The 16,541-nt window shown below is 39.8% G+C and overlaps 1 protein-coding gene across 2 annotated transcripts in view; it reads right to left on the reverse strand.

The window, feature by feature from the left end:
* The window catches only part of hdac11 (histone deacetylase 11), a 118,931-nt gene that overhangs the window by 77,529 nt on the left and 24,861 nt on the right, over positions 1-16,541 (reverse strand). The window contains exons 5-6 of one of the 2 annotated variants that reach the window (XM_063068132.1): positions 15,260-15,286; positions 12,368-12,484 (exon numbers count right to left, since the gene is read on the reverse strand). In XM_063068132.1, coding sequence (XP_062924202.1) covers positions 12,368-12,484; positions 15,260-15,286 — 144 coding nt within the window. The remainder of the gene's footprint in view (positions 1-12,367; positions 12,485-15,259; positions 15,287-16,541) is intronic. The other variant, XM_063068131.1, reaches the window with a different exon arrangement.

The raw sequence follows: 16,541 nt of genomic DNA on the forward strand, positions 1-16,541 counted from the left end.
TCTCAAAAATAGTTTGTTCTGTTCTTTTCATAAATCCAAACTCTTCTCCTTGAAGAAGAATAAGAAGTCACCAGAAGTCAGCCATATTGCACTTGAGCTTGTTCTGCCACAGTCATGGAAACAGGCCATACAGTTCACCGTTTCCATGACAACCAGGAGGCACCCATGCAGATTAATCTCATCTTCCAGCATTTGGCTTTCTGTGCCTATGTAATTCAGGTGCTCATCCATTTACCTCTTAAATGCTGTTAGTAACTCTATCTTCCCTCCTGTCTCTTGCAGAGCAACGTCGACAGTCATCTCTCTATGGGTGAAAAAAAGGTCTTCCTCAGTTTTCCTATAAACCTCCTACTCCTTAACCCAAATCAATGTCTTCTAGCATAACTCATCTCTGATAAAGGAAAAAATATTCCTGCAGTCTGACTTATGTATAAATTTTATACACCTCAATCACATCCTCTCTTAACATCTTCTACTCCACAGTGCACAAACTTAGCTTCTCCTCTTAATAAAAAAATCCTCCCCAGGTAACATCCGGGTGAAACTCCTGTGCACCCCTTCCAGCACTCCTTCTTGCTTTTTGTCTACCCTTCTGGGGAGAAATTGCCATTTTCTCCTCAAAGCACATTTTCTAAAAGTATATTCTATGCTACAACAGGTGTAAAATCAGATAAGAACGATTACTTGTGTTGTTCCTCAAGTTTGACATATGTAGGTTGATTCATAAATGTGATTGTATTCCATTGATTAATCTTCAGCAATCTAAGATCAAGTGCCCAAAAACTTCCTCCAAAAGACGAAGTAGGAAGGATATCATATAGTATAAAACATTTAATTTACTGTAGAAGTTTTCCCTTTTCTATTATGTTCATTCTGATTTCCTAAAATCAGTCCAACATTAAAGTTAACCGTAAAACACCATAAAGGAACCATATTAAATCACAAAGATAATATCTACACAAGGCTGATTTTTACCTGCGTACAATTGATTGAATATTAAAATGATTCCAAAACTCTGGGCTTACAGAAGATCTCCAAAATTGTTCATTAACTCATTTTGCAACAGTCAAACTGCTAGAAGCATAGCAGACTCAAGGATTCAAAGATTATTACCTCTATCAGATTGGGCTAATCTTAGTGATAGTTATTGAAAAGACATTAAAGACAGAAAACGAAGTACAAAGAGGTAACTAAAAACAGGAAAATACTGATTCTACTTCTTGTTAGCCTATTTGTACATTTCATCTAGAAGACAGAAAAGAAATTGAAGGCAAACAACAGGAATTCTGCACATGCTGGGAATTCAAGCAACACACATCAAAGTTGCTGGTGAACGCAGCAGGCCAGGCAGCATCTCTAGTAAGAGGTACAGTCGATGTTTCAGGCCGAGTCCTGAAGAAGGGTCTCGGCCTGAAACGTCGACTGTACCTCTTCCTAGAGATGCTGCCTGGCCTGCTACATTCACCAGCAACTAGAAATTGAAGGCAACACACATCAAAGTTGCTGGTGAACGCAGCAGGCCAGCAGAACGCAGAAATTGAAGGCAGTTGCCTTGACAAGCCCACGCTGGGAAGAAGGCACGTACTTCTCATCACTATATTTGAGAACTAAGGTATTAGTATCAGATTATTGGTTAATTGAAAAGGAGAACTAGCAGATCATAAAGGAGCTACATGGCATCTTCAACAATTTCAAATGAAATTACTGATTATGTAAGAGCCATTAAAGTTATGAAGAAACTTATGAAGGAACAAATACATGTTTGCCCACCATACGCAATGGTTTAACAAAACAAAGGTCATAGATTAAAAGATGATAAAAGAAAGTTACAGATTCAAGCAGATATAATTAATGTATAAATTACCAGAGGTCCATGAACCAGTCCTCATTGGAGGGTCAGAGATGGAGAGGGTCAGTAACTTTAAATTCCTGGGTGTCACTATCTCAGAGGACCTGTCCTGGACCGATCATATAAGTGTAATTGCAAAGAAAGCATGACAGTGCCTCTACTTCCTGGGTAGTCTGTGGAAATTCGGAGTGACATCAAACACCTTGAGAAACCTCAGGAGTGTAGAGTGCTAAGTGTACTGATTGGTGTTCCCATACCAGGCTGTAATGCAGCCAATGCCTTTGAGATGAAAATCTCACAAAAGGTAGTGGATTCGGCCCAGTACATCACAGGTAAAGCCTTCTCAACCATTGAGCACACCTACATGAAACGCTGTCATAGGAAAGCAGCATCCATCACCAAGATCATCACGGTACAAAAGCCTTAGGACTCGCACCACCAGGCTCAATCATCAGGCTCTCGAACAAAAGAGGATAACTACACTCCTCTATTGAGACACTCCCACAACCAATGATCTCACTTTAAGGACTCATTATCATGTTATTTCATGCTCTCATAACTAATTGCTATTTATTTATATTTGCATTTGCATAGTTTGTTGCTTATGTTCTTGCTCTTTCATTGATCCTGTTTACAGTTACCATTCTGTAGATTTGCTGAGTATGCCTGCAGGAAAAAAAAACAGGGTTGTATGTGCTGACATGTAGGTATTCTGATCATAATTTTTTTCTTTGAACTACTTTTGAACCAAGGATTGTCAGACCATAAATATGGACCAAACTTTGTTGGTTAATTCCAGTGGTTCTTTGGCAAACTGCAGGGATTTACTTGCACAATGCAGGTACAGTCCCAGACGTGGTGATGGACGAATGCTATGTTTGACGATATGCTTTTGCAGGCCATGAACTGAAGCACTACAGCACTTACTCTGGGGTATCTATTCAGGATTAGATATGGCATAGGATCCATTTATCATTTCAAGTGAAAATTTACAGCTGCAAGAAATAGATTAAAATACAACTGGAATTGGCTTAATATTGTCACGTGCTGAGAAACAGTGAAAAGCTTGACTTACGCACTGGTCATACAGATCTAATCATTACACACTGAACTGAGACAAAAAAAATAAATAACAATGTAGCGTGAAATGTTACAGCTACAGAGAAAGTGCAATCCAAGTAAACAATAATGTGCAAGCTCATAGCAAGATGGATTTTAGATTAAGAGTCCATCTTAAAAGACTTGGGAGCAGAATTAGGCCACTCAGCCCATCAAGTCCACTTTGCCATTCCATTCTGGCTGATTTATTATCTCTCTCAACCGTAATACTAGGAGACCATGCAGTAGTCTTACGGCAGGGGGATAGAAGCTGTCCTTGTGCCTGGTGGTATGTGTTTCTAGGCTGTTGTATCTTTTGACCGATGGAAGAGGGAAGAAGAGAGAATATTCTTGGTGGATAGTCTTTGATTACGCTGGCCTCTTTACTGAGCCAGTGAGAAGTATATAGAGTACATGGAAGGGTGGCTAGTTTCCATGTTTCCGAGTGATGTTCAGTGTGTGATGTGCTGAGGTACAGCATGTGCACAATTCGTGCGGTCAAGTGCAAAGCCATTGCCATACTAAGCCAATAAGCATCCAGATAGGACACTTTCTATGATGCATTAATAAAAATTGGTGAGAGTCAACAGGGATATTCCGAATTTGTTTAGCTTCCTGTGGAAGTAGAGGCATTAGTGAGTTTTCTTAGCTGTGGCGTCTACATTGTGGACCAAGACAGGCTACTGGTGATGTTCACCCCAGGAACTTGAAGCTCTCAACCTCATCACTGTTGATTTAGGTAGAAGTACGCAAGCCATCCTCCATAAAGTCAAAGACCAGCTCTTTTGTTTTACTGACATTGATGGACATCACGTTCATGACACCATGTTGCTAAGCTCTCTATCTCCTTCGTCAAGTTAAGTCAAGTCACTTTTTATTGTCATTTCAACCATAACTGCTGGTACAGAACATAGTAAAAATGAGATAACGTTTTCCAGGACCATGGTGCTACATGAAACAATACAAAAACTACACTGAACTACGTAAGAAAAAACACAAAAACTGCACTAGACTACAGACCTATCCAGGACTGCATAAAGTGCACAAAACAGTGCAGTCACTACAATAAATAATAATAAACAAGACGGTAGGCACAGTAGAGGGTACGGTAGGTTGGTGTCAAGCCAGACTCTGGGTATTGAGGGGTCTGATGGCCTGGGGGAAGAAACTGTTACATAGTCTGGTCGTGAGAGCCGGAATGCTGACTCAGTGGCGTCATCTGCAGACTTGTAGATGGAGACCATGAAAAGTCTGGCCATGCATTTACGAGTGTACACAAGTTAGAATGCAAGTTACATTTTTGAAAATTACTTGTTTTTGCAGTATTGATAAAAAGTACTTTATACAGCTAATATTTTACAAAAATGTTTAAATTTATTTGTTTTTTTTTCTTAAAATAGTTTCAGGGATGTCTAGCAGTATTCCAAAAATACCTAATAAATTGGAAGGCTAGAAGAGTGATAGTGCCAAAATTTTTTTTTTAAAATCAGGGATTTTGTGGGTAGGTGCCTGTTCTGACCCAGCTACATGAGTTCACTAGGCAATGGTATCCCTGAAGGCTTTGCAGGTACTGTACAACCTTATGGACAAGGTAAATATGGAAATAGGACATCCAAGTGGTAAATATGAGCAGGGGTTCCATACAGCAAAATTCACAACTAAAACAAGAGTAGAACAAGGTAAGGGTTACTATAAATAAATGGGGATTCAAAATTATTGGATTAGAACTTTCTGGGAAATGCCTGCAATTCCACACTAAACTTGCAGCATTTACACTCTACAGCTGCACAGAAGAAGAAGACACTTCTCAAACACAGAAGCCCTAAACTTGCTGGTTTCCCACTTGCTGGTGAGATATCCAGCAAAAACATGAACTTACTAAATGCTCCACAAATGCACCAGGTGCACATTTGAATGGAAAGGAAACGCCGAGAGGGTAAAATTATAAAATAGTCTTGCAATTATCTAGTTATTTTAAGTTATATTAACTCTTCAAAATGGTTACATGTGTCATTTTGTTTCCACCACTTTTAAAACTATTCACTATTTCAATCTTCATAGATTGTAATGATTTTCAACAACAGGATGTTCAGAAGTAAAACAGATGACAGGGCAGGGGTAGTGATCTGTAGGAAGGCTTGTTCTGACTCACTTTTGCCATTGGGTCAGGTAAAGCCAGTCTCCACACAGTCTCACAATTCTTTGTCGGTCCTTATGTATCTGGAATCTGCAGAAGCAAAATAGAAAACCTTTCCACCCGCCAGCAGCAAAAAAATTCTGATGCTTAGGTGTAATATTGCACCACATTGGTAATCTTGTGGGAAGCCAGGCAGTAAGACATGATGAATCCGTTGATTAAACCTGCCTGAAAAATGTTTTATTGCCACATTATGTCATCAGATCAGAGCGCTATGAGGTCAAAAGGAGAGCTGCTGTATGTTGATGTACTATTTCAAACAAAGCATTTGTTTTCAACCCAATTCTAGCTGGCGGTTTTAAAATATGAAACTGGTAATAAGACATGACAGGCAAATGATTAGATGTTTATGTTCCAGAATACTGGTAATTTTGTAAAAGATGATCCAGATCTCATCACCCATTGTGCCACAGCCAGCTTTGTGAGGAGGCCCTCTGGCTGAAAAGACCCTGGCAGGCTTCTCAAAGAGCACAGCTGGGTGCAATGCATTGCCTTTCCTCATAGCTGTCAGAGTTTTTAATAATTTTTAAATAATTCTGGCATTCATTGATGTTTCAATCTAAAAGTCAAATTAACGGGTTTGTAAAACTGGATAATCCAAACACAAGATACGTTTCAAAATAATTAAGTCCAATAAACAAATGCAATTTGTTTTTTAACTTGCTTCACTTTTAGGACTTGAACCTTGCTGACAAGGCCAGTATTTGTTGCTCACCCCTAATTGCCCATGAGAAGGTGAAGGTAAGCTGCTATTTTTAACCACTACCAACCTTTTACTGAGATAGCAAGAAGTTCCAGGAATTAGAGCCAGCTACAATGACAGATCTGTAATGTATTTCTGGAGTGAGGATGGTGTGCAATTTGCAAGTGATGGTAATCACAATGAAATTCTGCCCCTGTTCTTCTTTGTGGTGAGGACTGTGGGCTTAGAAGTGTTATGGGAAGTTCTGGGCAGGTGAAAGTAGTGCATTTTTCAGATGGTGCACACTGCAGTCAATGTGGGCTGGTGGTGGGAGGGAATGAATATTCAGAACAACATTCCATCAACCATTCAGATTTGCTGCTTTGTTCTGGATGATGCAAGCTTCTTGTGAATTGTTGTTTCTGCATTTGTCCAGGTAGATGGAGAGCATTCCATAATGTTCCTGTTTTGTAGCCTGCTAATGGTGCACAGTCACCTTAAACACTACCTCAGTTCCTCTTCTGAATGATGCAGCCTAACCCGCTGCGTATTTCTAGCACTTTCTATTGTTGATTTAGACCTGCTCAAGGGTTCAGATGGCAGAATCTGGGACATTGTCTCTATAGTATGAGCTTTGAGCATTATCATGGTCAGGTTCTTGCTGCAGTAATAGCCGAAGGAACAGCTCGAATTATTTGGATGCAGCTCCCCACATTTGTCTGAAGCAACTGGTGTCCAAATTCAGTGCCTTGGTCAATGTCTGATGGTCCATCCAGTAATCAAAAACAAAGTAACAACTTCTACCTCCTAATATCCAGGCTTAAAATTTCCACTGAAATTTTTGGTTCTCAGATCCTACATCAAGTTTGGGAGGCAATTTCCCAGCATCACTGGGCTTTGCCAATGGACTCTCATGTGGAATCCAACAAAGGATTATGGTACTATATTCAATCCCTAACCATTTAGTGAGACCCACACTCACTGAACAATTCCAGAACTTCTGGACCCATGGCAACAGCCAATAAGAATTCTGCCAACTATTTCCCATTAGCCATAATTATTATCGGTGATAACTTTCTTACATGCCACAGTAAATTTCAGCAGAAATTATCAGTGATTAATGAATTAGTAATAATTATGGATTTTGTTTTATTGAAAAGGGAATGAGTTTTTTTCTTTACTTACGTGCACTCACTGTTTGCCATTAATTAAATTATAACAGAGACAGGTTGAAATAATTGAAGCATTTTAGAAAAAAACTGTTCAATCAGTATTAATCTTTAAAAAGACAATTGGAAAATATCAACATTTAGAAATAGAATTGTTCTTGCTACTGTTTACCATCCACATACAATGGATTCCGGTTAATTAGCCCATCCGTTAATCTGGGCAGCCACTTATTTGGGACAACTCCTAACGGAAAAAAAACTAATCAAGAAAATAGACAGGATTCCCTTTGTTTATTTGGGATACTATGCCACTTAATTGAGGCAGGAGACAGTTGTTGAACAATTTCTAACTAGCACCAGTCGCATGCACTTTGAAACCAATAGACACTACACCGTGCTTAGAGTGAACAGTTCTTAAATAGAGTCACTTATATGTTTGTGTTGAAAAAGCAGTGATTTTTTCTGCCAAATAATAATTGGCAAGAAGAAGGACAATTCAGAACTGTTTTGCTCACTGCAGTTTCAAGCATTCTGGCTTGGAGATGCCAGAAATAGCCAGGAGTAAAAATGAAACCATTTCCCTACTTCAACAAGTTAGAAACTGCGAAGAATTGACAACTGAAGATATCGACAATCATCTCGAATGTTACAATGAAAATGAAAGATTTGGGGGATGCAATCATCGTTTGAAGGCACTCCATTATCTACATTAGGGTCTGCACTGATTTCGTTAATTTACAATCAATCAAAAGAACACGGCAGTCAATTAATTTAGATCACTTTGTAGCAATCTATTTTCACTTTGACACAAGTCTTTTTCTGTTGATTAGTGTCAAAAAAAGCCAAATTAAATCCACTGTGATGCAACGTTATAAAACAATAAAATATGAAAACTTCCAAAGGGGGTTTGAATACTTTTTATAGGCACTGTAAATAACCAAGGCACAGTACTGCATGGCGAGTGCTAACAAAACTTTGGGCATGACATTGATTCACCACCCCTCTATAATACACACCACAGTAAACATTTCAAGTGCAGTACACAACTATAAACAGATTTCCAAGATTTTTTTCCATGTGTTAATTCTTAATATACTCACTTTTCACAAAATAACAATCCATTAGCTAAATGTTTAAAAATGAAAATTTCAATGAAGTAATGGCCAATTCTTCCATAAAAGTTAGATATAATAAATTACAATTTGAAGAAAAAACATTTGAAATAGGAGCGCAAACAACAACATTTGAAATAGGAGCGCTTTTGAGTACACAGAACATTTTGGAACATTGCCAAGAAGATGACTAAAATTTAACAGTAACCACCAAAACAATAATAGATGATATGGCTATTCAAAATTTGCAATGCATTGATAGAATGTACCAAATCACATTCAACATTAGTGTAGAATAGAAAACCTTAAATTATGGGCAACACACATAAAAGTTGCTGGTGAACGCAGCAGGCTAGGCAGCATCTCTAGGAAGAGGTGCAGTCGACGTTTCAGGCCGAGACCCTTCGTCAGGACTAACTGAAGTAAGAGTGAGTAAGGGATTTGAAAGTTGGAGGGGGAGGGGGAGATCCAAAATGGTAGGAGAACACAGGAGGGGGAGGTATGGAGCCAAGAGCTGGACAGGTGATAGGCAAAAGGGATACAAGAGGATCATGGGACAGGAGGTCCGGGAAGAAAGACGGGGGGGGCGGGGACCCAGAGGATGGGCAAGGGGTATATTCAGAGGGACAGAGGGAGAAAAAGGAGAGTGAGATAAAGAATGTGTGTATAAAAATAAGTAACAGATGGGGTACGAGGGGGAGGTGGGGCATTAGCGGAAGTTAGAGAAGTCGATGTTCATGCCATCAGGTTGGAGGCTACCCAGACGGAATATAAGGTGTTGTTCCTCCAACCTGAGTGTGGCTTCATCTTTACAGTAGAGGAAGCCGTGGATAGACATGTCAGAATGGGAATGGGATGTGGAATTAAAATGTGTGGCCACTGGGAGATCCTGCTTTCTCTGGCGGACAGAGCGTAGGTGTTCAGCAAAGCGGTCTCCCAGTCTGCGTCGGGTCCCGCCAATATATAAAAGGACACATTGGGAGCACCGGACGCAGTATATCACCCCAGCCGACTCACAGGTGAAGTGTTGCCTCACCTGGAAGGACTGTTTGGGGCCCTGAATGGTGGTAAGGGAGGAAGTGTAAGGGCATGTGTAGCACTCGTTCCGCTTACACGGATAAGTGCCAGGAGGGAGATCAGTGGGGAGGGATGGGGGGGGACGAATGGACAAGGGAGTTGCGTAGGGAGCGATCCCTGTGGAATGCAGAGAGTGGGGGGGAGGGAAAGATGTGCTTAGTGGTGGGATCCCGTTGGAGGTGGCGGAAGTTACGGAGAATAATATGTTGGATCCGGAGGCTGGTGGGGTGGTAGGTGAGGACCAGGGGAACCCTATTCCTAGTGGGGTGGCGGGAGGATGGAGTGAGAGCAGATGTACGTGAAATGGGGGAGATGCGTTTAAGAGCAGAGTTGATAGTGGAGGAAGGGAAGCCCCTTTCTTTAAAAAAGGAAGACATCTCCCTCGTCCTAGAATGAAAAGCCGCATCCTGAGAGCAGATGCGGCGGAGACGGAGGAATTGCAAGAAGGGGATGGCGTTTTTGAAAGAGACAGGGTGAGAAGAGGAATAGTCCAGATAGCTGTGAGAGTCAGTAGGCTTATAGTAGACATCAGTGGATAAGCTGTCTCCAGAGACAGAGACAGAAAGATCTAGAAAGGGGAGGGAGGTGTCGGAAATGGACCAGGTAAACTTGAGGGCAGGGTGAAAGTTGGAGGCAAAGTTAATAAAGTCAACGAGCTCTGCATGCATGCAGGAAGCAGCACCAATGCAGTCGTCGATGTAGCGAAGGAAAAGTGGGGGACAGATACCAGAATAGGTACGGAACATAGATTGTTCCACAAAGCCAACAAAAAGGCAGGCATAGCTAGGACCCATATGGGTGCCCATAGCTACACCTTTAGTTTGGAGTAAGTGGGAGGAGCCAAAGGAGAAATTATTAAGAGTAAGGACTAATTCCGCTAGACAGAGCAGAGTGGTGGTAGAGGGGAACTGATTAGGTCTGGAATCCAAAAAGAAGCATAGAGCTTTGAGACCTTCCTGATGGGGGATGGAAATATATAGGGACTGGACATCCTGTCCCATGATCCTCTCGTATCCCTTTTGCCTATCACCTGTCCAGCTCTTGGCTCCATCCCTTAATCGGGGGGGGGGGGTGTTGGCAGTATGGCTCAAAGGACCAACTCCACACTGTATCTCAATACATAAATAAGTAATCATAACCACAGCATCCCCGATAGTATCAATGTGATTCTCTATCATAAAGAGTAGCAGAGGACACACATATACAATATAGTCCCCAATCTGAAAATAAATTTTATTCTTGTCCCTCAACTTTCAATAAAGAACTGAAACGTTTTACTGAGGACAAAGTCATATAACAAATAATATAATCTTTTATCAACAACACACATCAAAGTTGCTGGTGAACGCAGCAGGCCAGGCAGCATCTCTAGGAAGAGGTGCAGTCGACGTTTCAGGCCGAGACCCTTTGTCAGGACTAACTGAAGGAAGAGTGAGTAAGATAATAGATATCCACGGCCTCCTCTACTGTAAAGATGAAACCACACTCAGGTTGGAGGAACAACACCTTATATTCCGTCTGGGTAGCCTCCAACCTGATGGCATGAACGTCGACTTCTCTAACTTCCGCTAATGCCCCACCTCCCCCTCGTACCCCGTTACTTATTTTTATACACACATTCTTTCTCTCACTCTCCTTTTTCTCCCTCTGTCCCTCTGAATTTACCCCTTGCCCATCCTCTGGGTCCCCCTCCCGCTTGTCTTTCTTCCCGGACCTCCTGACCCATGATCCTCTCGTATCCCTTTTGCCTATCATCTGTCCAGCTGTTGGCTCCATCCCTCCCCCTCCTGTCTTCTCCTATCATTTTGGATCTCCCCCTCCCCCTCCCACTTTCAAATCCCTTACTCACTCTTCCTTCAGTTCGTCCTGACGAAGGGTCTCGGCCTGAAACGTCGACTGCACCTCTTCCTAGAGATGCTGCCTAGCCTGCTGCGTTCACCAGCAACTTTTATGTGTGTTGCTTAAATTATGGGTATATTTTTTGACTGCCATCGTTACCAGCTCTTCGTTTACTAATCAATATTTTCCATCAACTGCTCAATACCTGGTTAATACTATGGCATGCATGGGGAGTTATCATAATGAGTGTTGTGAAACGACCAAATAGTACAAACCCATGCATCCACTCATAGGTATTAATATTTTTCAGAAAAGCTCACTGATAAATACCGGCACTAATTGCAAATGAAGATTTTGAAATACTGCATCAACAAAACCAAACATTTAGCATGGATAAGAATACAAGTGCAACATACCATTTCACAGGAAACAGCAATCATAGTATGTTATCACTATGCACCCTTCTGCACAGAGCTATTCTCCAAAATAGGAGAGAGAAAAACTTAATGATTTCTTTCTGATTTCTAGTCCATCTACCCTTTTATAGTTGATCAGGAAATCAAAGGCTAGATTCTCCTCTACCTGGGATTTGTCCAATTGAGCTACCAATTAATACAGTCCCATCCCTTCAAGCTGCGATCTCCCTGGCAGCTACTCTCAATGCATTAACTTGAATGAAAGCATTGCAACGCATCATGTGCAGATATTTGTTGGAACATTATCAAAGCTTCACTTTCTCAAACCATTACCTTCATCTGGATTTTATCTATGTTTGCTAAAGCATGACTGTTCTCTGGATTAAGCCCACATTATATGGTAAATTCAGACTGATAAGAACATTTTAACAATAAGATTTTGCTCTGTCAAATGTGTGAGCAGGTAGAACGAAATAGTAAAGACAGGTGCCATGAATTAGTTACAAGTTTGGCACTGTGCTGTGTAAAAACTAATTAAATATTCATGCACATCAATATTTTCCTTAATATGAACGTGGAGATTGCATTGCAAAATTGAACTTGCTTGGAATTAATTGTTAGTGTTGAGAACCATTTGAGCATTAGTATGGAAGCACTTTGTTCTTGTTCTTTGGATATCCATATCTATTATTTTGATACTCCATCTTGTCAGGGGAAAGAGTGAGCATCAGTCAGTTGCACGGTATTGCATATACCAAGAAGGTTGAAAAGAGAGGGCAAAATTAGATGCCTCCTCCCCCCCCCGGAGAAATCTACTGCAGAACCAAATTTTGGTGGAGAATGATCAAGTTCAAAAACAGATTTACACATGTGTACAACTCATCATGCCCAGCAGTGACCCTGCCCGCAAATAAAATAATTTTCTCACCATTATTGTTCCACCAGTCTGCGTCCTGAACGGCCTTAGTACTTTCCGCTGGATTATAAAGTTAGGCAAGAATGCCACTGGTAGTATTTCGGTAATAGTGGCAACTATAAATGACCACTGTAGAACAAAAAAATACAAGAACATTAGGTGTCACTGCAACAACAGATCCATTTTGCATCATGATAAAAGAAATATTGGGTCCAAAGTTGAAATGGATGAAATTACCACCAGAAATGTGTTTGAATGCTATTCTTAAATTCCATTCATTTAACCTGCACAAATGATATACAGATAATGTTTCATTAACTGTAAAGAAGCATATTAACCATATAACAATTATAGCACAGAAACAGGCCATCTCGGCCCTTCTAATCCGTGCCGAATACTGACTACTAAAATTAATAACTAATTATTAGTGGATAATAACAAGTTCAAACTTATATTTGGGGGAAAATGCATACTATACGCAAGATAATTAGTCAAATATATCTTGGATTATAGCAATTTTTTATTTATTACAGTTATAATTTCTATTGTTCCACACATCAGTGTATAATTTAAAGAAACAAAGCAGTAAGCAGGTAATTTTTAAAAACAAATTGCAACAGTAACCTTTAACATGTTTTAACTTTGTGATTATAGATGATCACCACCAATCTTTTTTCATACTGCTGCAGAAAAGAAAGAGCTGTCTATTGCTCCCACAACACACACAAAATGCTGCAGGAACTCAGCAGGCCAGGCAGCGTCTTTGGAAAAGAGTACAGTTGATGCTTCAGGCCAAAACCCTTCATCAGGACTGGAGAAAAAAAGATGAGGAGTCAGAAAAGATGGTGGGGGGAGGGGAGGAAGAACCACTAGGTGATAGGTGAAACTGGGAGGGGAGGGCTGGAAAGGTGAAATCTGATAGGAGAGGACAGAAAGCCATGGGAGAAAGAAGAGGAGAGGAGCATCAGAGGGAGGTGATGGGCAGGTAAGGAGATAAGGTGAGAGAAGGAAAAGGGAATGGGGAATGGTGAAGTGGGGGGGGGGGAGAGCACATTTCCATAAGCTTGAGAAATCGATGTTCATGTCATCAAGTTGGAGGCTACCCAGAAAGAATACAAGGTGTTGCTCCTCCAATCTGAGTGTGGCCTCTTCGCGACAGTAGCGGAGGCCATGAACTGACAAGTCGGAATGAGAACCGGAAGTGGAATTAAAATGGGTGGCTACTAGGAAATCCCGCTTTTTCTGGAGGACGGAGCGTAAGTGCTAGGCGAAATGGTCTCCCAAGCTATATCGAGTCTCACTGATATACAGGAGGCCACACCATGAGCACCGGATACAGTAGATGACCCCAACAAACTCACAGGTGAAGTTTCACCTCAGCTAGAAGGACTGTCTAGGGACCCGAATGGTAGTGAGAGAGGAGGTGCAGGGGCAGATGCAGCATTTGTAAGTGTAAGTGCCAGGAAGGAGATCAGTGGGAAGGGACAAATGGACAATGGAGTCACGTAGGGAGTGATCGCTGTGGAAAGCAGAAGTGGGGGGGAGAAAGATGTGCTTGGTGCTGGGATCCCAGTGGAGATGGCAAAAGTTACATCTTACCCTTCCCCCCACTTTCTAGAAATTATTCCAATCCAATCAAAACCAAACCAAACTACTGTTTTCTTCACTATCCAACGTCTCCATAAAACTAAGATGCAAGTCATTCAACAACAGGATAGACAATATCTTTGTTTTGAATGAGGGAGGGAAAAACAAAAGCTCCCAAAAGTGGTTAATTTACAGTTTTCTTGTAACAGCAATGCAGTGGAATGCGTATATTTGTTAAATTATATTAATTAAAAAACAATGTCAATAACTGACCCAAGAGATTCCGTAGATGTTGTACCCTACTACGGTGAATCCAACATTAATCAGTAAATCACAATCCCAGCAATAACATTACATATTTTCATAACATTGTACAAGATACAGAATGTGGAAACATCATATTCCTACTCATATACTGGATGGAAATTTTGCCTTTAATGTTTATGAACACAAAACACATACACAAACAGTAAGCATTCTGTAAGCACATACAACAAGCCAAAACACAAAATCATAAACACTAATTGGAAAACAACATAAAGGGCCAAATTTCCCTGCCCCTCCACATGTAGGTATCATTTGTTTAGGGGGGAGAAAAACTACACACATTGCTATTGCAAAGCAACTAGTACGGTGTTTGCTATTATTTCCTTGTAAAAATATACATCCATGTCCAGGGATTGTTGGATGAATTCTAGATGGACCAGTTTGCTGCATCTTACAAAAAGTGCGTTCCCCCCCCGCCGTGTACGAATTAGATTACTCTGAGAAAACAAACTATTTCACAAGTTGTTGGTTTGTTGTGGTTATTGAGACAAAAAAAAATCAATAACAGCATGCAAATTTTACATCTAAATACTGATAAAATTCAAAATAATTGAGGTGGCTCATGCAAGATTTTTAACAATGATGAATTCCTTTTTATACAAATTCCCAATATCTATTTAAAATGTACAGGTGTACTTTTTTAAATTGATCACAAAACTCAAATATTGGACATTTAAATCAATCATAGGCGAGAAGACGAGACTTTTACTCAAGGTAAAGTACCAATTTTGTACTTCCAGTGCAAGGGTGGAGAACTGGGCCCATTCTACTTCACAGAAACAGTGAATTTCATCTGGATTAAGATTGCAATTTCCTTCAATATTGAATCACAAAAAAATAATTATGCAAAAAGGTTTAATTTTAATCATTAATAAATCACCACAGGCAAAAGAAATGTTAAACACAAGATCACAATCTTGGACTAGCTTTCAAGTTTAATTCCATTTCACAAGCATGTACACAGCAGAAGCACAAGATTGACTTGGATACCTCTTGTAAGCCTTCCAAGAAATGGTTCTGTATGCAGCAAGAAAAGAAAATATATTCACAGAATTTAAACTGACATTAACAATGAACAAATCCATTTTATGCTCCAGGGCAATAGATTAAATAAAACTAAACTTCATGATGAAAACCAAGTCCACCATGCAAAGACAGCAAGGAAAGCACTAAATCAATAAAGATGACTGTTACACATGTACTTCCAGAAACAACATTCAACATCAGGAACTCAAAATGAAATGGTTTAGGAAGTATTTATTAAAAAGTGCACATCATACAAAATATGTCACTCATATCAAATATATTGTATTAATAATTTATTATAAAAGAATAGTTTGGAACTTATGAAATAATATAATTATTACAATAAATACAGAGCAAGTTATAAAAAGAAACACCTCAGCCAAGGCAAAAATTCAAGCTTACTAGTAAAATGGAACTGGCGTCATTATTTTGAATGCCAGAGATATGGGAACAAGTACTTCCTGAAAATTAATCTCAAATGACAGATTTGTGTCCATGATCATAAAGCATCTGACAGCTTGTTATTTAAAAAAAAAGTCCTATCCTAAATTTTATTTATATTCTACAGTGGCTATGAAAGGTTCCTTTGCTAAGATATGGAAGCAATATTTTATTTTGTATGCGTTTTCTCCCACATGCATTCTGTTGAATACTGTTATTTAAAACTGTACCAGGGTGAAATTCAGAGAGCTAGCTCAGCTGAAGGGAAGAACAGTGATTAGTGATTCTGCTTTGAAAGAATTATCTTTCACAAATTGCTGAATGCTTCCACATTAACTTCTGCATGCTACAAACCGTTAATCATCACACTAAAATATTCTTATGAATGACTGTATTTCCTATAGGCCAGAACTTCTTCAAACTAAATAGCAAAAATAAATCAGCATCTCCAGCTGTTTTTTTAAACAAAAGCCTTTCCTGCACCTCAAAGCTGATTAAAGACTTGCAAAAATACTATCCTAGAATTTCAACTAGGCTGCTCTGTTTTCTCTCCACTGCAACGCCCACAATGGAAAACAGCCAAACAAGTGCAAAAGGATATGAAATTTCAAATTTAAATTATATTAGTGCAATCCTTGTATTGATTTGAAAGTATCTCTTATTAGTATGCTACACATCTAATCAAACTTGACACAATTAAGTAGCACCAATTCCACAAGCCTTAAAGAATGCTCTTAAAATAAGTATATTTTAAGTTTTTTCTAAATATTCCCCCCACAGTTTCCAAGCCTGATAGCTGCTATAC

This window comes from Mobula hypostoma, chromosome 15 (genome assembly GCF_963921235.1).
Source record: "Mobula hypostoma chromosome 15, sMobHyp1.1, whole genome shotgun sequence".
Classification (NCBI taxonomy): Eukaryota; Metazoa; Chordata; class Chondrichthyes; order Myliobatiformes; family Myliobatidae; genus Mobula; species Mobula hypostoma.